Source organism: Pteropus vampyrus, unplaced genomic scaffold, assembly GCF_000151845.1.
Source record: "Pteropus vampyrus isolate Shadow unplaced genomic scaffold, Pvam_2.0 Scaffold140, whole genome shotgun sequence".
NCBI lineage: Eukaryota > Metazoa > Chordata > Mammalia > Chiroptera > Pteropodidae > Pteropus > Pteropus vampyrus.
Window position 1 is genome coordinate 4,674,133 of NW_011888921.1, and position 21,467 is coordinate 4,695,599.

The 21,467-nt window shown below is 52.3% G+C and overlaps 1 protein-coding gene and 1 long non-coding RNA gene across 4 annotated transcripts; one reads left to right on the forward strand and one right to left on the reverse strand.

The window, feature by feature from the left end:
- Positions 1-6,663: 6,663 nt before the first annotated feature.
- Positions 6,664-11,710, reverse strand: LOC111744730. 2 transcript variants are annotated; one of them, XR_002782294.1, is made up of 3 exons: positions 8,851-11,710; positions 7,289-7,501; positions 6,664-7,125 (listed from the first exon to the last, which is right to left on the reverse strand). It is a non-coding gene; the product is annotated as an uncharacterized LOC111744730 (long non-coding RNA). The 2 variants fall into 2 exon arrangements; XR_002782293.1 differs by having other exon boundaries at positions 6,664-7,501.
- CACNB3 (calcium voltage-gated channel auxiliary subunit beta 3) lies at positions 8,391-20,924 on the forward strand. Of its 2 annotated transcripts, none has more exons than XM_023535413.1 (13): positions 8,391-8,565; positions 15,685-15,807; positions 16,011-16,133; positions 16,589-16,704; positions 17,011-17,075; positions 17,289-17,308; positions 17,483-17,563; positions 17,771-17,829; positions 17,992-18,101; positions 18,385-18,536; positions 18,742-18,837; positions 18,964-19,113; positions 19,578-20,923. In XM_023535413.1, exons 1-13 carry the CDS (start codon positions 8,524-8,526, stop codon positions 19,890-19,892), a joined length of 1,452 nt encoding a protein of 483 aa, XP_023391181.1. In that variant the 5' UTR covers positions 8,391-8,523; the 3' UTR covers positions 19,893-20,923. The 2 variants fall into 2 exon arrangements, with proteins under 2 accessions (XP_023391181.1, XP_011366544.1); XM_011368242.2 differs by lacking the exon at positions 8,391-8,565 and adding an exon at positions 11,745-11,923 and having other exon boundaries at positions 19,578-20,924.
- The last annotated feature ends 543 nt before the right edge of the window (positions 20,925-21,467 follow it).

The following is a 21,467-nucleotide window of genomic DNA, read 5'->3' on the forward strand; positions in this document are numbered from 1 at the left end:
AAGGTCTAAATTTTTTCAAGATAAAAATTTGGGAAAATGCCAAGGCTTCAGAGTTTCAATGCCAGCAGGGGAATACTCTGAATAAGGAAAGTGCTGGGGGCGGGGGGCGAGCAACAGTGAATATTTACCCAACAGGTGCCCTGGATGCTAGGTGCCAGCAAAGCAGGGGCACTGAAAAATATTTACTTAGAAATAATTTGATATTTGACATTTTCCCCAAAATATCAAATTTGTCATGTAAATTTTCAGAATTTTGTTAGACTTCTTAAAATTTTTTACAGTTGAATTGAATTATTCTTCACTACGCAAGGATTGCCATAATCCTTTTAATGCTTAGGGCATCTAAAAGTCTAATGTGTTCCCCCATCCACCAAGGCAGACAAACTGGGAGCTGGAGGTCAAGGGAACCAGAAAGGCAAAGGGGACCTCACAGCTCTAAAATGCCCTTTGGAGTTGGGTAGCCCAAGTCTGGGAGTCCTGCCATAAAATTAGCTGTGGTAAGAATGGAAACTTTATACTTCAGTTTACCCTGGACTGTTTTAGAGGTAATTGTTTATTTTCTTTTTGTTTTTCCTTAGTACTAAGTAGTTTTCGTTTGCTTAAAACAAGTGTGAGCCTCTCTCAGCTACATTAAGAAGAACCAAGACAAGGGGATTACATATTGCCCCTCGCCCTTCGGCAGAACTCTAAGAGAAAGCAGAGCCTTCCAGAGCTGCCCCCTGGGCCAACTTTGTTTTATAGAAAAGCTATTTGCTCCCTACCCTCCTTCTCTCTTTCCTTCACGTCTGCTGCCCTTTCCCTTCTCTGCACCACCTCACAACTACCTTTTCTCCCTCCCGATATGGTGTGATGAACAGATCAGTTTGGGCTGTGAAGTCAAGGAGACCAGTGGATCCCAATGAATTAGAATGTGACATAGACCAACTTCAAAACATATTCTTCCTTTCAAAAAAATACTCATTAATGCCAATAAGGTAGCAGGCACAATTCTAAGTACAGGCGATACAGTGGTAAGTAAAGTAGACAGACAAGGTTCCTGCCTTAATGCAACTTGCATTCCAGCCCAGGGAGGAAGATAATAAATGAGAAGACAAATGAATAAGTTAAAGACCATAAAACCTGTACTGTAGAATCTAGCTACATATTGTATGAATTCAACTATATGACATTCTGGAAAAGGTAAAACTATGGAGACAGTACAAAGATCGATGGTTGCCAGGGGCTGTGGGGAGAGAGGAATGAACAGGCAGAGCACAGAGGATTTTTAGGGCAGTAAAACTATTCTGTGTGCTACTGTAATGGTGGGTATATGTCATACATTTGTCCAAACTCATAGACTGTGCAAAACCACCGGTGAAGCCTAATGTGAACGATGGACTTTGGGTGACTATGATGTGTCAATATATGTTCACGGATTGTAACAAAAGTACCACTCTGGTGGGGGAAGTTAATAGTAGGGGAGGCTGTGAACATGAGGGGGCAGAGGCATATGGGAACTCTGTACTTTATCCTCAATTTTGCTGTGAACTTAAGAGCGCTCTAAAAAATAAAGCCTACTAAAAAAATGGGTTGCAGGAAATTAACATGTGACTAAAGGTTACTGGAGGGATCTATTTTAGATAAGATGAAAAAGGAGGCCCTCTCTGAGGCTGTTTTCTCAACTATAAAATGAAAGTAGGAGTTTTTGCCTCTGTATAAATATACCTATGTATTGATATATATGTTAATATATATGTATTGATAATATATATGTATTCACACATTAAGACTTTTAGATGCCCTAAGCATTAAAAAGATTATGATAATCCATGTGTAGTGAAGAATAATTCAACACACACACACACACACACACACACACACACACACATGAAAGGGCCCTTTAGATTGCCATGTATCTTCCCATGTGATAAAGTTTGGAATAACACCTATGATGTATTGGTAGACAGCTCTGAAATGGCTCCCAATGATCCTTGCCTTCTGGTATTCAAGTCCTTGTGTGATCCCCACCCTCTGAGTGTGGGCTAGATCTAATGACTTTCTTCTAAGGAATAAAATGCAGCAAGAGTGATGAAAAGTCACTTCCAAAATCACAAAAAGATGCAACTTCTATCCCCTCTGTCTCCCTGTCTCAGAAGTAAGCTGCCCTATTGCATGCAGCCCCATCGAGAGGTCCATATGACAAGGAACTGATGTATCCAGCAAGGATATAAGGTGAGGTCTTACAGGATGCAACTACCAGATGGAATGTGTGGTCCTTAATTGGGTGCTGATTAGGACATATCAGCTGTCCTAATCAGACATTTTGGGGCCAATGGGGGAGATTTGAATATTGACTGGGATTAGGGAAAATAAAAATTAATCAGTGGAAATATGGAGACTGAAAAAAAGTAAGTTTAAAATTGTACGTTCATTATGATCTCATTTTGCTAAAAATCATTTGCGTGTGTATGCGTGTGCATAAAAAAGATACGACCTACCCTATAACCCAGCAATTCTATTTCTAGGTATATATATCCAAGAGAAATGAGTTCTTATATCTACCAAATGGCATATGCTCAAAAATGTTCATAGCAATTTTATTCAATTAGAGACAAAATTGGAATCATCCTAAATGGTCATGAGAATGGATCATCCTTAATGTATAGGAGAATGGATATATTATGGTATATTCTAACAATGGAATACTACACAGCAATAAAAAAGAGCAGACTGCTGATAAATGCAACAAGGATGAATCTAAAAATATAGACTGCTGCGGGAAAGAAGCCAGATACAAAAGAGTACAGACTGTACGATCCTTTTTATATGAAGTTCAAGAACAGGCAAATCTAATCTATGGTGATAAGAGCCTGAAGAGACATTAAGTTACCACAGGAGGCTGCACGCTGACTATGAAGGAGCACAAGGAAAACTGAGGTGAGGATAATGTTGTAGACCTTGCTTTGGATGTGGTTACACAGATACAGATATATATGCAAAAAAAAAAATCATCGAGTTGTACATTTAATACTTGTGCATTTTATATAATTGAGTTATATCTCAATTTTTAAAATTTTTTTTTTAAAAAATCCAGAAAGATTATACCCAAAGTGTTAATGGCGGTGATTTCTAGGTGGTGGGAATACTATGTTTTGATGTGTTTGATCTTGTTGTTTATCTGTATTTTCTAATTTTCTACAATCCATAAGTACGGCTTCTGTAATACCAGGCTATTTTTTAAACCGCATTCCAATACTCGATAATATTATTCCTGCCACCTCAGGGGAGATCAAGAAATGTACTTGCTTCATTATTCTTGAAAGAGAGAGGGGTGTGGCCACGCATAATAGGAAGGAATGAAGTACTAATTTCTGTGGCATCTGGGTGTGGGGACTTCTCAGAGGAAGTCCTCAGTGCTGAACACATGGAAGGTCAGTGGTCCACACGGTTCAATGGAACGAACACAGGAGGCAGAATCTGAAGAGCTGGGTCTGAATCCAGATCCCACTATGGACTGACTGTGGCCTTTGCAAAGTCTTTTAACTTCTGAAGTGGAAAGGGTTAGTCACAGGGCATGGGCTAAAACCCAGGTCATGACTCTGGTTCTCTCCACCACATGCCGCTTCTCTGTTTATCAGCTCTTACCCTCAATAATAACAACTAACTTTTACACAGCCATTTCCATTTTCTGAAACACAGATGTTCCTGTTGAGTTCTCACAGAACCTCTTGTTAAGCAAGCACTGTTCTTTCCCTTTATTAAAGGTAAGAAAACTCAGTTGCTGAGATAAATGACTTTGCCCACAACTATAAGTGATAAAAATAAGACTTGCCTTCTAGTTTTCAAAATCCAAATCCTGTGCTCTTTCCACCAGGCCAGATGGTCCATCCAAGACCCTGACACTTAACTGCAACCTCCTCAGCCTGCACTTGGCTCCCAGTAGCTTTACAGTTCTCTTACATTCTCAGCAGGACGTTGTTTCCCTGGAAGGGACAGAGGGCTCTGCACAGAGCACCCTTGAATGACCTAATGCCTTATTGGTGCTGACTCCAGGACTCAGATTCCTTCTGGCTCTGTGTAACCCCAGAGGCGTAGGGGAGTTCAGATCTCAAATGCTGGGCAGTCACTGGGCTCAAGGGTCTTCCAGTCTTCCCAGCCTGGTTCCAGGGTGGCTGCCAGCTCCCTCTCCCCTCCTGACCCAAGACAAGGAGCCACACTCTTCACCGGCCCTTTCCCCAAGACCTGAGTCCTCATTTCCCTATCTAGGTCCTGCCTCTCCCTAACACCCCTACCAGGCCTCACCCACCTCACAGCTGATGAAGGAGCAGTGAAAAGCGGAGTGAAAGGCAATGGTGGGCCCACGGGGCAGCAGCAATGAGCAGCTAGCACTATGCTCTTTTCAATAATTCATTGCCAGGGAGGCTGCAGGCACCATGATCTCATTCTAAGCTAGAGATGGCTACCACAGCTCAGATCCTTAAATTGAGCCAGAGGGACAGAGAAGAAGGACCCCAACACAGAAAACACAGAGCCTCACCCCCACTCACTCCAGCTGTACTACAGGGTCAGGTGAGCCTTCTCAGGCCACCCTCAGCCTCTTGTCAAACAACTTTCCCACCTCCTAAAGGATAACCAAGTCCCTTTTGTCCCAGACTTCTGGAAGCCCTAGGGTGTTTCAACTTCCCCACTTGGGGAACATTTTCCCAAAGAGCTTCACCCCTTAGGCCTGTAATCTGAGTCAAACATCTCAGAAACACCCCCATCACCCACACCCTGTTCTCCACCCCACCCCACCTCTTTTCAACCCTAATTTCCCTGGCTTGTAAACATGTGGGAGTAGAGGAAGGACTGGAACTGACCCCTCGGTAGGGCAACGCCCTGACAGTGCTGTGATTCAGTCCTAAAGTGTTAAGAGTTTGGAAAGAGTGAAGGAGAGAAGGCCAAAAAGTCTAGGCCAGCCCCTTTCTCCAGGACCTTCTTGGGATCCTGCCGCTAATACCCTTCCTCCACCTGGGGTAGACCTAGAGTTCTGCTCCTGTCCCATCCTCATTCCTTATTCCAATCCACTCCGGAGAAATGGGATCACCCATCACATGCAATGAACCAAGAGGGGAAACTTAGATCTAAGACATAAATAAACATATATCAAGCACCTACTATGTGCCAGGCTGAGCCAGACTCTGGGCGGCAAGAGAATGAGAGCCAAGCATCTCAGTTCTCTCACATTCCCTCCTTCCCAGATACCGGAGAACCCCCAATCCGCAGATCAGTCACACTGTCTGCCCAGAATAGGCAAGAGTTTGTTCTTGAAGCTATAGCTGAGAGCCTAGTGTCTCCAAAGAGACCTGGCATGGGAAGGAAGGTACAATCTTGCTGGGCACTGTCAGCAAGAAACTCTTCATGTATATTTATAGCAAATGCTGCGTCAGGGGATGGAGCCTGAAAGTACCTAGAAGCATCAAATAACACCATGGGCCCAGAGGTGGAGCCCAGAAAAAGAAGACAAAGATCGCAGCAGGAGACATTGAGGTTTGATGTTGGAGGAACTTTCCCAGAGTAATATCTGGAATTGGCAATGGGTATTCACTGTGGAAGCAATTTCCAAGCTTGCTCAAAAGAGTCCGGGATATCTTATTTGATTTCAGTGGAACAAATACAAAGGGATGGACATGGTGAATTTTGTTCTCTGTCCTTGGGGTACACAGATTTTCAAATGCTAATGCCACTAAGTAAAGTTGTACAGATTATTCCTTACTGAGGAGGTAAACAGGGACTGAAACCCAACTCTAGATCAGTAGGGCAACCCCCTGGTGCAGAGCTATGTCTGCACAAAGGCTAGCCAAAAGGACTAGCAGAGGCCAAATATCCTGATGTCCTGACGACCTGGGGGCCTGGGAGCTCAGAAAATAGAGTGAGCTGAAGCCAGAGGGAAGGGATGAGGGCTGCTGGGAAGCTCTGGGGGGCAGTATGCTGGCGCTGAGGACCTGAAGGGGCCAAGCTAACGCATGGCGTCCAGGAATGTGTCCAAACTAGAGGCTCCTCTTAGCAGGGTGCCAAATACCATGAGGTCAGAGCCAGAGATAGGGACCCAAGGGAGGGAGAGTGAGGATGAAGAGGGTGTGGGTCCCAGATAGGGCTTCCTGCCAATCATCTCACACTGAGAGGACTAGGAGGGGATAGTTCTGGAGGCCTGAGGGCTGGGCTCCCAGCTCTAGCTCTGAGGTTCCTACCTTCTCTTCCTGGCAGAAGGGAGAGGGTTGTGTGGTCCAGCAGCTGGAGTGGAAATGAGAAAAAGTAAAGGTTGCAGAGCTGCCCCTGTGCACCTCAGATTCCCTCTGATAGGCTCAGGGAGAAGTCATTGATATTTCTATTTTAAAGTAAGGAGTGGAGAGAAACGGTGTTCTAGGCTGTAGGTTCTGGGAGAGTGGAGGGAGGCAAGGAGAGAGGGAGGGGAAAACCAGGGACAATTGCTTGCCTCCGCGAGCATCTCCCCCCTCCCCTCCTATGGAAACTAAAGCTGCCCCAAGGCTCAGAAGAGCTATTCCATTAGCTGTGGTCAGCGGGTGGGTTGAGGGGAGGTTTGCGGGGAGCGGCTCACCCAGGTCTTATTGCCAAATGAAAGGCACTTCTGCTCCCTCTATTACAGCCAAAACAAAAACAATAAATAAATAAAAACTATACACATTTTTAAAACGCACACAACCTCTTTATCTCCTCTGAATAGTTGAAGCTGAGTAACTTGGGGGTAGGCAGGTAGTAGGAGAATCCTTGGACCAACTGGACTAGACCACAAACGGAGAGGAAGAGGTGCCCTCCCAAAGTGCTTTCCAGGTTAAGTAAGCCCCGCCTGAGGAGGAGCTGGGGGTGGAGAGAATTTATTCTCCCCCAATTCAGCTCCCTTTGGAATGAGGGCGAGTGGAAGGTCAGCTAAACAGATGGGGAGAGAAGTCTTCCAAGATCTCCAGGGGATGGGAAGGTTGAGGGGGGAGGTTACGGGGGCGGTGGGCGCCGTCGACCTAAAAGGAAAGAGTTCTAGCCGGTGGGGACCCGGGTCATTCAGCTTCGGTGTGTGTCGTCTCCAAAAGGGGATCTGCTGCACCCTCCCCGTACCCCAGCCGCCGTCTTTGGTATGGAGAAGAGTCCAACCTGGGAGTGTCGGGGTATGGAGGGACCAATGAGAGGCTGATCCGTTCAGAGGGTGCAGGGAGAGAGCTGGCTGGGGTTACACCCCTGCCTCCCCCTTCCCCCGCCAGAACTTGGGCTTGTCCTGTTTGACGTGCCCGCCGAAGGGGGCGGGAGGGGTACTGACCAGGGGAGCGATCCCGCGACTCTACTCCCTGCTGCCCCAGGCCCTGCCGAGTCGCTGCGGGACTAAGCGTGGCTGTCCCTGGAGACCAGGATGGAGGTAGGAGCGGTCTAGAGTTCCAGAGGGGCCAAGTATCTAAAAGGAGCCCCATGGAGGTGGGAATGGAGTGCAGTCTGGAGTCTTCGTACTAAGGGTCTGTCGATGGTATCGCAGTTCCTGGAAAGAGGGGAGTGAGAGGGTTTTGTCCTAGGCTTGGGTGGGGGTCTGGCTCGCGGCTGCGCCCCCTCTGCTCCGGCCAGGGCAGCGCCTCCTGCTGGCAGGGCCAGAACTCTGCCGGCCAGCTAGCTGATGGGCCCCTGGGGCGGGTGCCGCCACCTGGAGGGCATGTGCGGCCGCCCTCCGAGTAAGTCCAGGGGGCGCTGCATCCTTTGGGGGAGGAGCCGCGTCGCCTCGCCCTTTGCCTCTGCGGGCAGTCCCGCGGCGCCAGCACCCAGAGAGGAGTGACAGTAGAGCCTCCTCAGGCGCATCCCGCCCGAGCCACAGGGTCTGGGCCTGGGACAGAGGGATGGACGTGGCTTCCCCGAAACCCAGAGGGGGCGCCTTGACGCTGGGGCTAGCGAGTGGTACACGAGCGTTCTTCTTTTCCGATCCGTTCCTCTGCTGAGGTCGATCGGAGCCGCCCTCTGGGACCGCGGCGCTTTCATTCCTCCGGCGCTACAGGCTGGGCGCGGGCGCACGGAGCTTGGTCCAGGGGATCAGAACCTTCCGCTCCAAGCTCCAGAGTCCTGCCGGCCCTTAAGCTACTTCTGCCTGTGGCGGTGGGTGCTCCAGAGTCCTTTTTCTAGGGAGGGAGTAGAGGGAGAAGCGGAGGGTGGGAGAACGGAGAAGGGAGAAGAGGTATGTGGATGGAAGGACAGTGGGTGACACCCCGATAAACAGAACAGGGATCGTAGAGAGAAGGAAGAGACAGAAATGGAGAGAGCAGGACTGAAAGGCGACGGGAGAGGGCGAGAGTGACAGAGAAGGCGAGAAAGGGAGAGAGAGGGAGGGAAGGAAGGAGGGAGGGGGTAAGGGGGAGGGAACCTGAAGAGAGAGAAGGGAGCAGGCGGCGGAGCCTGGCGGGCGTGGGGCGAGGCCCGGCGTGCAGGCGGGAGCCTGTGTGCAGAGCTGCGTCCGGGTCCGGCTCCCGCCTCGGTGCCCCTGGCCCGGGGGAAGGGGAGAGTCCGCTAACCCGGTATATGTCTTTTTCTGACTCCAGTGCAACCTTCCTGCTGAATGAGGTAAACGCAGGGTCCCTCCGAGTGGGTGGGAGAGACCCATTACAAGCTATGAAGAGGGCCCGCATTTGGGGCAGACTGCAGTGATGGGGAGGGAAGGCAGAACGGCATTGAGGCTAAGGGTGGAAGAGGGGGTAAGAAAGAAGGCAGCAGCCAGAGCTGGCAGCTTCTAAGCACTGGGCCTGGGAGGGGAGAGGAAGACTGACTGGGGAGCTAGTAAAGGGGGTAGAAAAGAGAACTGAGAGAGGAGGGCTCTGCCAAACTCCCCCGTGCCCCACTTTGGGTTACCTGGGGGCAGCCGAGCAGCTAGAATGCTAGGGTCCAGATCTTGGCTTGGTCCAGATCTTAAAGACTTGCTGTGGATGAAGACTTCTCAGAGGTCCTAGCTCCTGCCTCAGTTTTCCCCCATTCAGTGCTCAGGGACTAGGATCTGCTCAGGTTCCTAGTGCACTTACAGGATAAGCCAGAATGTACTCTAGAGGTTCCCAAGAACTCCAACTCCCAAACCTGGTTATTTGGGCTTTCCTCCTATGTTCTGCTTCCTTGCCTAGAGTATCTAATAGCTTCCAGTCTAACGGCTCTTTCCTATTTAGTGAAGGGCAGAAGGAATCCTCTCCTGGAATCCTCTCCCGCCCACCTCCCCTCAGCTCTCTCACCTTATGTTCAGTCATGGAAAAGAAAAGGGATTAGGGGACACATGGACACTGACAAGTATATGTCTTGTTTACAGGACAGGAAGTCACTAGGTTGTCCTGAGAACTGGAGTAGGCAGGTGTGGGTGAGGTGAGAAGTGGAAGGGGGCATTGAGTAGCAACTCAGATAAGGGAAAGAGAAAGAGGCTCTGGGGCTCTGCAAGACCCAGGGGATGGACCCAGGTATGAGGAACCTGAACCTATCTCCTGGGGGTGGTTGGCATGGCAACTCATGCTTCAGGAGCAGACTCAGACACTGTTCCAGATGGAGATGAAGACAACAAGGTGTGTGAGGAAGAAATGAGGCTGATGGCAGGTCCACCGTCACCTACAGACCCCAGGACCTGCTGGTGGTGGGGAGTCCCAAAAGGAGAGGCCAGGAGAGTAGAATTAGGGATGGAAACAAAAGCAGATGCCTCAGCAGCTATCCTCTCCATTAGAGTTATCTCCCTGGAGAGAGCACCTTGAGAGTTGTATCCTTTCACACCTCATTCCTCCTTTCTGTCCCTCTGGAAGAAGAGAAGGAATTGAAGAGGCAGAGAGTAAAAGAGGGTAGGAATACTGAGGAGCTGGGAGAAGGCACAAAAGTGAGAAGACAATGTGTCTGGGAACTTTCAATATATAACCCACCCCCAAATGAGAGGGAACTGTGAAAGCAAACCGCCTTTCCCAGTAGTGATTGGTCCCCTTAGCCAATAGAGGCTCTGACAAAATTGCCAAATCCAGCAGGAGGAAGAGGCTTGTCAGGGCTGAACTGCACCGCTTACAGGGCTAAACAGACTAAAGGCAGACTAAAGACGGTTTTAAGATTAGGCCCCTTCTCTTTCTTTTTCTTGCTAAGAGAACATGAACAAGTGATATAAATGAGAAGCCAGTTGGTTTGGGTGGTCTTTCTCTCCCGCGAACAGTGCTTTCTCCAATAGATCTCTGGTCCTTCTCTCCCATGAATAGTGCTTTCTCTAATAGAGCTCATTAAACCCTGTCAGTTTTGGATTTTTAGTTCTCCTGTAGCCCAGGAAGGTAAAAGGACAAGCAGATTCCTGATTCACCCTCCTGGGGGTTAGAAACTGGGAATGGAGAAGGACTGAACTCAGAAGCCTTCCTCTGTCCATCTCACATCCCCCTCTAGGTGGGAGTTGGGTAGGGGGCAGGCAGGCAATCAAAATTCAAAGGAAAACTTTCGCTAAGGAGATGGAAAAAGGAGGGAGCTCCAGTGGGTGGACATTCTGGGAAATTCGCTCAAAATAAGGGCTGCTGCTCTGTCTCTAACGTCAGATTTCAGTGCTCTTCTGAAGGAGGACTGGTGCAGAGTGAGTGGTACAGGTGCCTCCAACCAGGATCCCGGGCACCCCGCCCCCATCTTTTTGCTGAGGAAATCTGACCTTAAACTAGTGTCTCTGGGGAGACTTGCCCTTCCCCTTTCCTACCGCATTGGGGTCAGGATCCTACCTTCTGACCCAGCCACAACAATCCCCCTACCTCCACCCTCTGGTTCCTTTCCTGCTCTTTTAGACTCACCTAAAACAGCCCAGTTCTCATGGATGCCTTGCCAATGCCTGGCACAGTTCTTGGCAAGGAAGTGAGGAAGGGAACCCCGACCCTGGCCAGACTAGGATGAAATCTGCCTGCGCAACAGGCGGCGGGAACCAAAACCTCCCCTTTTGCACCGGTTAGGCGACGCGGCTCTTTACTGCAGGCTTCCAGCACTGAGAGGGTCGAGCACCAGGTGGAGCGGGGGCTACTTTCATGGCATTGGCCTGAGGTCGCCAAATCCATTCCTCCCTAGTACCATTGAGGGGTTCGCTTTTGGAGTCTCTGGGATCACCAGGGCTCAGACACGCCGCCCGCTCACCTGGGGCCCTTCCCCCTTCTGCCGCCCGCCCCCATCCCGCCTCTTCTGTCTCCCCCAGTCTCTCCATTTTCCTGTCTCCCCCCAACCTCCTTCTGCCCGTATCCCTCCTTTCTCTCTCTCTCTCTCCTACCTCCCCGTAACCTGCGCCCGCTCCTTTCTCGGTTCTGGTCTGGTCTCCCTCGGGCTCTCCGCGGCCCCTCCCCTCCCCCGCTCCAGCCCTTTGTTTCCCGGCGGAGTATTTCCTGGGTTGCCGAGCGTCTCTGTCCCCGCATCTCTTCTCGCCCCGCCTCCTCCCAGCCTAGATCCGCCCGTCCGCAGTCTCTCCTCCCCTTCTTCCCCGCCGCCCCTCTGGCCTGTAGGTGGTGGGGCACCCACCTTCTACCCAGCTCCCGTCCGCTACCCTCTCCCAGCCGGGTCTCGGGCTCCTGGGGTGGCCGCCGCCCCGCCCTCTCCCAGAGAGGGGGGGTCAGGTGGGCGGGCACTATTGTTGTAGGAGCCGGCGCCAGATTCCTCAGCCGCGCTCGGGGTGGGACTGGCAGGCTTTGGGGGGGTGGGACGGGGGGAGCGGTGATTTGAGCTCAGAGCAGCTGGTCTTCGCGGCTCGGTCCCTCCTTCGCGCTCCTTCGCTGTGCGCCGCCACCCGCAGGGCTGCGGGGCTCTGTGGCATCTCTCGGGCGCGGCCCGCCGTCCTCGCCCCTGCCTCCGGGCCGCCCCTGCCTCGGGGCCGCTCCCGCCCCCGGCGCTGCTCGCTTCCCCCAACTCGGACTCCCCCATGTATGACGACTCCTACGTGCCCGGGTTTGAGGACTCGGAGGCGGTGAGTGCCCACGGTGAGGGTGGGGGTGGGGGTGGGGAAGTGGGATGATACCTCCTCTGCTTCACCCAATTCAGGACTTCGAAAAAACGCCTCAGTGGTGGGGCAGGGCCTATGACGGGGGAGCTCCAGGGAAGTGAGGAGATGGATTTTCGTGCCAAGGGCTACCCTGTACCCCAGTCGTAGACTAAGAGGCATTGGGTGTGTGTATTAGGAGGAAGTGTTGGGGGGAGGCCTGAGCAGGTGGCTCCAGAGCCCAGGGCAGAGGGGTAGAGGGAAGAAGGGCTGGAGGAAAAGGGTACGGGGGCTTTCTTTAGAAAGGGCACACAACATGTCTGGAGTTTCCACAGGTGGATTATGGGGTCTGAATACAACCCCTACAGTAGATGAGTTTCTTGGGGAGGGGGACAAGCCAGACCTCCTGTGACTCCAGTAAAGGACAAATTTAGGGAGCCTGGGAGAACACCAGAGAATTGGGTACCAGCCTCTTCAGGCAGAAAGATCACAAAACTTGAAGACCTCCATTATTCCCTTCCCCGTCCATCCTAAGCTTGCCTTATTTCCTCATCCTGCCTCTAGCCCAGCTTCTCTCCCAGGCTGGAAACTGGGCACCCAGCACATGGGTGAGCCAGCTGACTGAGTCCCATCCATTCCACGCCTCCTGCTGAGGCGGCCTCAGAGCAGCAGGCATCCGGAGCTCCTGCTCAGCATGGAGGACCTGGAGGTGAAGACAGAGGAGCTGAGGGCCTGGGGATGGAGAGGAAGCTCTTTGCTCAGAGAACCAGGCAACCAATAAATATTTAATTCTCCTCTTTGCTTTTATCTCCTGACCCACTGAGACAAATCAGCTCATTAGGCAGTGATTCCCGGAGCTCAGAGAGCAGGGAGAGTGCCTGGAAAGATGGGGCAAAGATGGGGAGCAGCTTCTCAGTGTCTTCTCTCAAACATCCTGCAAGAAGGCCTCCTTAGGAAAGGACCACTAGACAGATGGCTTGGAAGGGGTCCCTGACAGGTGTGGAGGGTAGAGCACTTGAAAGTGGAGTGTTTGCGTCTTCTCCCACATCTTGCTGCCAAGCCCAGGATAGATGAGTTCTAGGGTTCAGAATAAGCAGCTGTCAGTCCTTTTCTGGGACTGGGCTCCTGCTGGGCCAAATTCCCCATTGGGCCTTCGGGGCTAATTACATGGCAGATGATTTTCAAGGCTCTGGTGGACACCTCTTTCTGACAGTTGAAGGGACAGCTGGTATGGCCCAGGGTGTCAAGGTGAGCTTGAAAACAAATCTTCCTGCAGGGCTGGAGGGCCCTAGAAGGTTCTTCCCATCCCTGGAGAAAAGGCAAGAGCTGTCGTCGCAAGGGAAAGATTGACACGTGGATGGTGTTGGGGCACCTTGCTAACCCATCGCTCACTGCGCACCCCTCTCTGGTCCCTGGATCACCCTCCCCCACTTCCCTTTCTCTTGCCTGGCTCCTTGCTCTCCCTGAGGCCCCCTCTGAAGCAGTAGGAGGGAAATCAGGCTCTAAATAAATCCACGGGCTCATCTCCCTCCTCTCCTTCCCCCGTGCCAGGCAAGAGTAGAGCTGCAGTCTGCCCACACACTCACCAGGCAAGGGGGGCACCATGAGGGCACTGTGCCAACTCCTGGCAGCTCCAAAGTACTGAGCCTCTGGCTGTTCTGGCATAATGCGGTGGGAGAGGCAAGACCCCAGAGTAGGCTTGGCAGGGCAGCACTGGTCTTCCCAAATGATACCAGAGCATGAGAGATGGGTGAGCTCTGAGAACTTAGGAATAATGGAGGAGGGGTTCCAGTATGAGCCCGACTCATTAAACATTTAGGGAGAGATCCTATCATTCCCATTCTAGGGTGAGAGTCCAGGAAACCCAGATACCCCAGGTAGGGACATTAAGATGACAAAATTAGGCTGAAGGCCTGGGGAGCGGAGAGTGAAGGCCAGACTTCTCCCCCAGCATAGGTCTGGGCATCCAGGAAGCATCTGATGGATACTTAGCAAAATGGTGGTCATCCTGCTCTGCTACCTGCCTCCTGGCCTGTTGGCCCGTATTCTTTTCAATCAGCCACCTCCCACAGAGGTATTTCCTGTATCTAAGACCCCTGGAAAGAGGTCCCACACGCTACTGACAGTGCAAAGGTTCTTTCTGGGACTCAGCCACTCTTTATCCAACTGTCAAGCCAGCCTTATTTTGTTCTCAAGAGAGAAAAGGAATAGCAGGTAGACTCCACTCCTTTATCAAATAAGAGACTTTTCCCTGTGTTGTTTCATGCCTTCGGTCTACCACAGACATTGACTTTAGCTTAGGCTCTAGGGCCTGGGCTGATATCAAGCTGACCAACCCTGTTGCCCATTGTGGGGCTGAAGCAGAGGGCATGGCGGACAGCAAGTGTGTGTTTGCCTTCTCCACTAGGAGTCTGGCCTCTGCTGCCTTCTGTAGGTGATCATGCACTGTAAGGCTTGAAGTAATGTTCCTCAGCCTAAAATATCATAAAACCCCTTCCACGCACATGTGCTCTCTCTCTCTCTCTCTCTCTCTCCCTCTCTCCATCTCTCTCTCTCTATTCCCCTCCCCCGCACCCCACGTGGAGCCCTTATCTAGGCTCCTACCTTATCTCTGCCAACTGTACCTCAGAATGGATGGGAATACCACTTCAGGCTTCTGATCATAAAGAGGGAAAACAGGCAGAAAACAAAAGATTCCCTTTTCCCTAGACTTGAGGGGGAAACCCAGACATCCTGACTTCTATCTTCCTATCCTAAGGTCCAGCTTCCCCTACTCATTTGTGCATCTTCCTCACAACCCTGAATGTGAGCTCTGCAGCCCTCTAAATGCACCCTCATTGCCCAAAGACCTTCCAGGACTCAGACACTGTCCTGGCTAAGGTTACCAAAGACCCCCTCCCTGCATCTCCAGGAGACTGCTCCTCTGGCTGGTTTGCCTGGCACCAACATAGCCTTCCTCCAGGGCTGATCTCCCCTTGGGGGAGGGAGAGGGAGATGTAGGCCAGGTGGTGGGCATGGCCCAGCCTTACAGACCCAGGGAGATAGCTTTGTGTTGCCTTCTCAGTCTGTGTCTTGTTTGCCGCCCACACCTGGCCAGTTGCCCCAGCAGGTGTGAGAGGAAAGAAAGTGGGGGTGGGGAGAGTAGAAAGGAAGTAACTTCCAAGAGTCGGCATCTCTGTGTCCTCTTCAACCTGGAAGAGTAGGGACTGGGGGAGATGAGATTTATGGGGTGGATGTCTGTATCTTGACACTCAGGACCAGTGCCATACCAGCCAGCATCTTTTGACTGTTCCTAGCTGGCTATACTCCTGCCAGGCATTTTGAAGGGATAATGTCTAGGCTACTTTGCAGGCTGATGTGAACAAGAAGGCTGAGCTGAGTCGCCTGGATTCAGAATCATCTTCAATATATCATCTTTAGTACATCTCCCTTCCCTCTGCCTCAGAGGATGTGGTAGAGGGGAGAATAGGGAGGAAGGAGGGAAGTGAAAGCTCTATTCAAAGCTGCGGTATTAATAGGCTTGGGGGGGAGGGGCCCAGATCTCTTAGCACATGGATTGGGTGGCTTTCCTACAGTCCCAGAGTCACTGGGGCCCTTCTCAGGGAAATTGGAGGGACCACTGGGGCCCAGCCACCCCTGTGGACATGAAGAGGCTGGGGTTCATGGATGCGCTGCTATAGGGTTCAGAGGGTGCCTCTCTATGCCCCTCCCACCTGAGCCCAGGGGTCACAGCCTCTCCCCCATGCCAGGGTTCAGCCGACTCCTATACCAGCCGCCCATCTCTGGACTCAGACGTCTCCCTGGAAGAAGACCGGGAGAGTGCCCGACGTGAAGTGGAGAGCCAGGCTCAGCAGCAGCTTGAGAGGGCCAAGGTATCCTCTTGCTGTAGGCGAGGGGCAAAACAGGCCAGGCTGGGTGGAAACTTGTTCTCTGTCCTGAGTCCCGAGGGGTCAATGGGCAGGATGTACGTGAATGTGAAAGATTCTGTGTGTGTGATGGGTGGACGATGGGACACTGAAACTGGAAGGGGCGCTCTGAGGCTCCTCTCACTGGCACTGATGGCCAAATTCTCCAGCACAAACCTGTGGCATTTGCTGTGAGGACCAATGTCAGCTACTGTGGCGTACTGGATGAGGAGTGCCCAGTCCAGGGCTCTGGAGTCAACTTTGAGGCCAAAGATTTTCTGCACATTAAAGAGGTGACCACCCCCTGCCCCCACCAATTAAAAGCCACTTAATTTCCCTGTTTTTGCCCGGTCCCCTGCCTCTTACTTTAGTCCTCAGTCTATAAATAAGTCCCCAAACTCTTCATCTCTTATCCTTAACACACCCTTACATCCCTCATATCCAAGACCAAATCCCTAGGGTCTCCTTCTGAGGCCTGGCTTGGGCCTGTCACCATATGTGTAAAGTGAGCAGTTAGATTAGCTGCCCCTTAGGTCCCCTGTGACAGCTGTGATTCTTCATACTGAAATCTTGGGAGTCTCAAATCTGGCTACCCTTCCCTCTGGCGCCTTCTGCCCCCTCCACTTGTGTGTTGCCTTCGTCAGACCAACTCTGTGAATACCACCCTGGCTCCTTCACATTGGAGAGCTGGGGTTGAAGCCAGGGCGGCCTCCTCTCACTGCTCCTTCCCACTCCACCCTGCCCCCAGAAGTACAGCAATGACTGGTGGATCGGGAGGCTAGTGAAAGAGGGCGGGGACATCGCCTTCATCCCCAGCCCCCAGCGCCTGGAGAGCATCCGGCTCAAGCAGGAGCAGAAGGCCAGGTGAGAGCAGGGCTGTGACTCAATAACCCCCCCTCCCACCTCCACCCTGCCCCCCTGCCCACGTGTGCACTCTACCCAAAGTCCATTTCACTGTACATGCACGCGTATCTCACTCCCCCCAAATGTGCACATTCATACCCAGCTATATACATTTACACTACACAAATATACACACATACACCAATGCATGTGTCACAAACATACCTTCTTCACTACCTAAAATATAAGGAAGTATTTACAACTGTTAAATGACATGTAGAACACACAAACACAAAGATGCTTACTGATTGCCCTTTCTGTTCTCAGGAGATCCGGAAACCCCTCCAGCCTGAGTGACATTGGCAACCGGCGCTCCCCTCCTCCATCCCTAGGTAGCCTTCCCCCAACCCACTTGTCTTGGGTAGGTGGGTCACTAAGACACAGGGGCAAAGAGATTCTCCCCAGGTGAACTATGTGGGAAGGGGTTGGTGCGGGGCTAGAAGAGCTGGGAGAAGCCCAGTGTCTCCCCTGGGGAAGGGAATACATGCCCCCCAGGGCCTTTTCCCCCTTCACAACGTTAATCTTTTATTTCCTTTTCCAAAAAGCCAAGCAGAAGCAAAAGCAGGTGAGTCAAGGAAGGGACCTGGGCTGGGGGGCTCTTGGCTCATGACTGCTGGGTTAGGCTTCTGGGCAGCAGAACAGAGAGGGAAGGGATCCCAGAACTTCTCCATCTGCCCCAGTCAGGCATAGGGCAGGCCACAGAGCCATGGCTTTACCTGACCTAAGGTCAATTCTGCAGGCAGAACATGTACCCCCATATGATGTGGTGCCCTCTATGCGGCCTGTGGTGTTGGTGGGACCCTCTCTGAAAGGTTATGAGGTAAGAGGAAGTCCCTGACCCAAAGAGTCACTTTTGCCAAGCCTGCATGGGAAGACCCCAAGAACCGTGGGAGGTTGTGTTCCCTACCTCACCATCAAGGTCTGTGTGTGGAGGGGGTGGGCTCCATGGCCATGACTGGGGATGCTGCCCCTCTCCAAGGGGGCCCTCAGTCAGATCCATGTCTTTCCCCCCACCTCTCCCACCCAGGTCACAGACATGATGCAGAAGGCTCTCTTTGACTTCCTCAAACATAGGTTTGATGGCAGGTAAGCTGCCCTGACCTGGAGTGGCATGAGAACTAGGGAGAAGATCATTGCCTCCGTCTAGATGTCTGTAGCAAGATCTTCTGTAAAGGGAAAGTTAGGAGTAAGCAGGGGCCTAGTACTTGAAATTTAGAAGTGAGCTGTAATTCTCCATCCCCGCCCCAGGATCTCCATCACCCGAGTCACAGCTGACCTCTCACTAGCAAAGCGATCTGTACTCAACAATCCTGGCAAGAGGACCATCATCGAGCGTTCCTCTGCCCGCTCCAGCATTGGTGAGGAGTCCCCAGCTCCTGCTTCTCTGCCCACTCGGGCCTTACCGAGAACCTTCCTCCTACCTTTCTCTTCCCCCTTTCTCTACCTGCCCCAGGATTTGCAAGAACTCACCGCAGTGTCCTCAATTCCCTGTTCCTCTGCCTGCTCAGGCCTTGATGAACACACTCTCCTACCAATTCCTTCTCTTTCACCATTGGGGAGCCCCCCTTCCCCGAGCCCTGTTGGAGGAAGAAGTGGGCGGAGCCACTGGTGAGCACTGTGGCTCACTCACTCCCTCCATAGCTGAAGTACAGAGTGAGATCGAGCGCATATTCGAGCTGGCCAAGTCCCTGCAGCTGGTCGTGTTGGATGCTGACACCATCAACCACCCAGCACAGCTGGCCAAGACCTCACTGGCCCCCATCATTGTCTTCGTCAAAGTATCTTCACCAAAGGTTAGTCAGCAGCTGAGATGGAGGAGGCCCCCGGAGCTGCAGTGCTAGAATGTGCTCCTCTCGGCTTGGTCCTTGTCCCAAGGCTCCTGAATTCCCTTTCCTGATGGTAGATCACAAGTGGGAGACATGCCCAGTTCTTTCTAGGCCCAGCTCTGCTCGGGACTCCCAGAGACTTCAGGCCTTGTTCTGCCCTCTTTCCTCTCAGGTACTCCAGCGTCTCATCCGCTCCCGTGGGAAGTCACAGATGAAACACCTGACTGTACAGATGATGGCATATGATAAGCTGGTTCAGTGCCCACCAGTGAGTGCCTGGGGCAGCTACTCCTATGCCTACTCTTGCTTTTCCAGGACTGGGGGAGTGACGGAGATGGGTGGGAGGCTGCTGCTAAGAGGAAGAAAACATTCTCCCTTCCTCTTCCCTCCCCAGGAGTCATTTGATGTGATTCTGGATGAGAACCAGCTAGAGGATGCCTGTGAGCACCTGGCTGAATACCTAGAGGTTTACTGGCGGGCTACACACCACCCAGCCCCTGGCCCTGGACTTCTGGGCCCTCCAAGTGCCATCCCTGGACTTCAGGTAACCATTTCCAGTGGGTACTGATGCTCAGGCTAAGCCAGCCAAAATAATGCCCCGTCCCCGCACAAAGGATCATCCTTGGCCTCATGTGAAGGCCAAAGTTTCAGAGAACTCAGATCTGCTGTACAGAGCTAGAGCAGATGGATGAAGGAACTTCCTGATGAGGGGGAATAAATCAGTGAAATGGGTAATCAGAGGTTACTTTTTTAGGGCTCAAAAGAAAGTCTCTCATACCTTTCTCTGGTCTGTCTTGATGGCAGAGCCTGAATTTTGCAGGAGTCAAAAGCTCCAGTTTTCTGTACCTGAAGAGAAACAGTGTTCCAATACGCTTCCCTTCTTTACATTGTTTCCTCTACCCAGGAACTAAGAGTTGATGGGGAACAATCCCCCATCCTAGTATAGGTGGGAGGGAGGCTGAGGCGAGGTCTGCACTGCCTCACTTAGAGCTGTTGTGTTACCCCCAGAACCAGCAGCTGCTGGGAGAGCGTGGCGAGGAGCACTCGCCCCTCGAGCGGGACAGCTTGATGCCCTCCGATGAGGCCAGCGAGAGCTCCCGCCAAGCCTGGACAGGATCCTCGCAGCGTAGCTCCCACCACCTGGAGGAGGACTATGCAGATGCCTACCAGGACCTGTACCAGCCTCACCGCCAACACACCTCGGGGCTGCCTAGTGCTAATGGGCATGACCCCCAAGACCGACTCCTCGCCCAGGACTCGGAGCACAACCATAATGACCGGAACTGGCAGCGCAACCGGCCCTGGCCCAAGGATAGCTACTGACAGCCTCCTGTCTTACCCTGGCAGGCGCAGGCACAGCTGGCTGGGACTTCCACTCTAGGCAGGTTGGCGTTAGACTGGCATTAGGCTGGCACTAGGCTCAGCCCCCACAACCCCCTGCCCAGCCTCAGCTCGAGGTCTGCCTGTGGTCCCAAGGTTCTAGGAGAAGCAGGGGGCCCCCTCACCTCCTGGGCAGTGACCCCCTAGGCTCCCATTCCAGGTACTAGCTGCGTGTGCTGCACCCCTGGCACCTTCCTCTCCTCCTGCACAAGAAGCTGCCCCACTGGGCAGTGCCCTCAGGCCAGGATCCCCTTAGTAGGGGCTTTCCCACCAGACTCAGGGAAGGGATGCCCCCTCAAAGTGGCAAGAGGATAGGGTGTGGGCGACATGGCATGAGGAAGAAACAAGGTCCCTGAGGAAACACAAGTCCTGATAGCCAAAGGACTCAGGGGTTGTGCTTTGGGGTCTGAGGGCCTCCACTCACCTCACTGCCACACACTAGAAATGACAATCAAAGCCCAACAGAGTGGCACTCCCATCCGTCAGCTGGGTGGGGCATCCACAAACAAGGCCGGAGTAGCAGGCCAGCTGAAGCTCTGGAAGAGAAGGGCTCTCCTTACCCTGTCAGGAAGCTTCATAATAGCTGACAGGACCAGGGACCAGAAGCATGGTCAAGCCAAATGGTAGACAAGAGCCAACTTGGATTGGGGGCTTGGGAAGGGAGGACATGAATGTCTGGAACAACTTTGGGGGCCTCCTTGCCCCGCTCATCCTTTTGCTCTTGCATCCTTTCATTTCTGTTTTTGGCCCTCAGGCCTCCTGGGGGATATGGGCCCCAAACTTTATTCCCTGATTTCATAGCTGCTGCTTAAGTTAGGGTTAGATGAGGAGAGAGAGGACACAGTGGACAGCCCCCAGAGGCCCTGTCTACCCAGCTACCCTTGCCTTACGGCTCTAGTGTGTGATCTACAGAGCATGCTCCACAGGACCCTGCCCCACCTCACTGTCATCACTAATAAACATCATGCACAGTCCCTCAGGCTCCTGTTCTGTCTGCTCAGGTGCCAGTTCCTCACTGAGGCCCAAGTCTGGAGGCGGCAAAGAAGTACTCTGGCCTCCTTTCTCTCACAAAGGACCCACTGGGTGGAAAGAAAAAAGACAGGCCGGGGAAGGAACTATATTCCCAGGCAGCCCCACACCTGCCCTCTCATGCCCAGGTGCCTGGAGGGAAACATCCAGCAGCACAGAAAGGACTTGCTGGGAGGTGGGGAAGAGGCTGAGTCACAGCCTTACACTGTCCCTGCCTTAGGCCAAAAGGCTCTCGAAGTAGCTGCAACTTAAAACTCCATGTACTGGCCCAGAAATTTTAGGGTTAAAGAAGAACATGTGAATAAGAGCATTATTGGGGAAGGACCCAGGCCCTGCAGCCCTCTCCCCACAACCTAACTCAGCTGGGCCTAGATCATCACTCCTTGATGCTTCCTTCTGGTGCCCATCTCTATCTCCCCATGAGCAGCAGCCTCAGCAACTGGGGAGCCATGAGCTGGGTGTCAGGCACACAGCATCAGATTGTGAGAG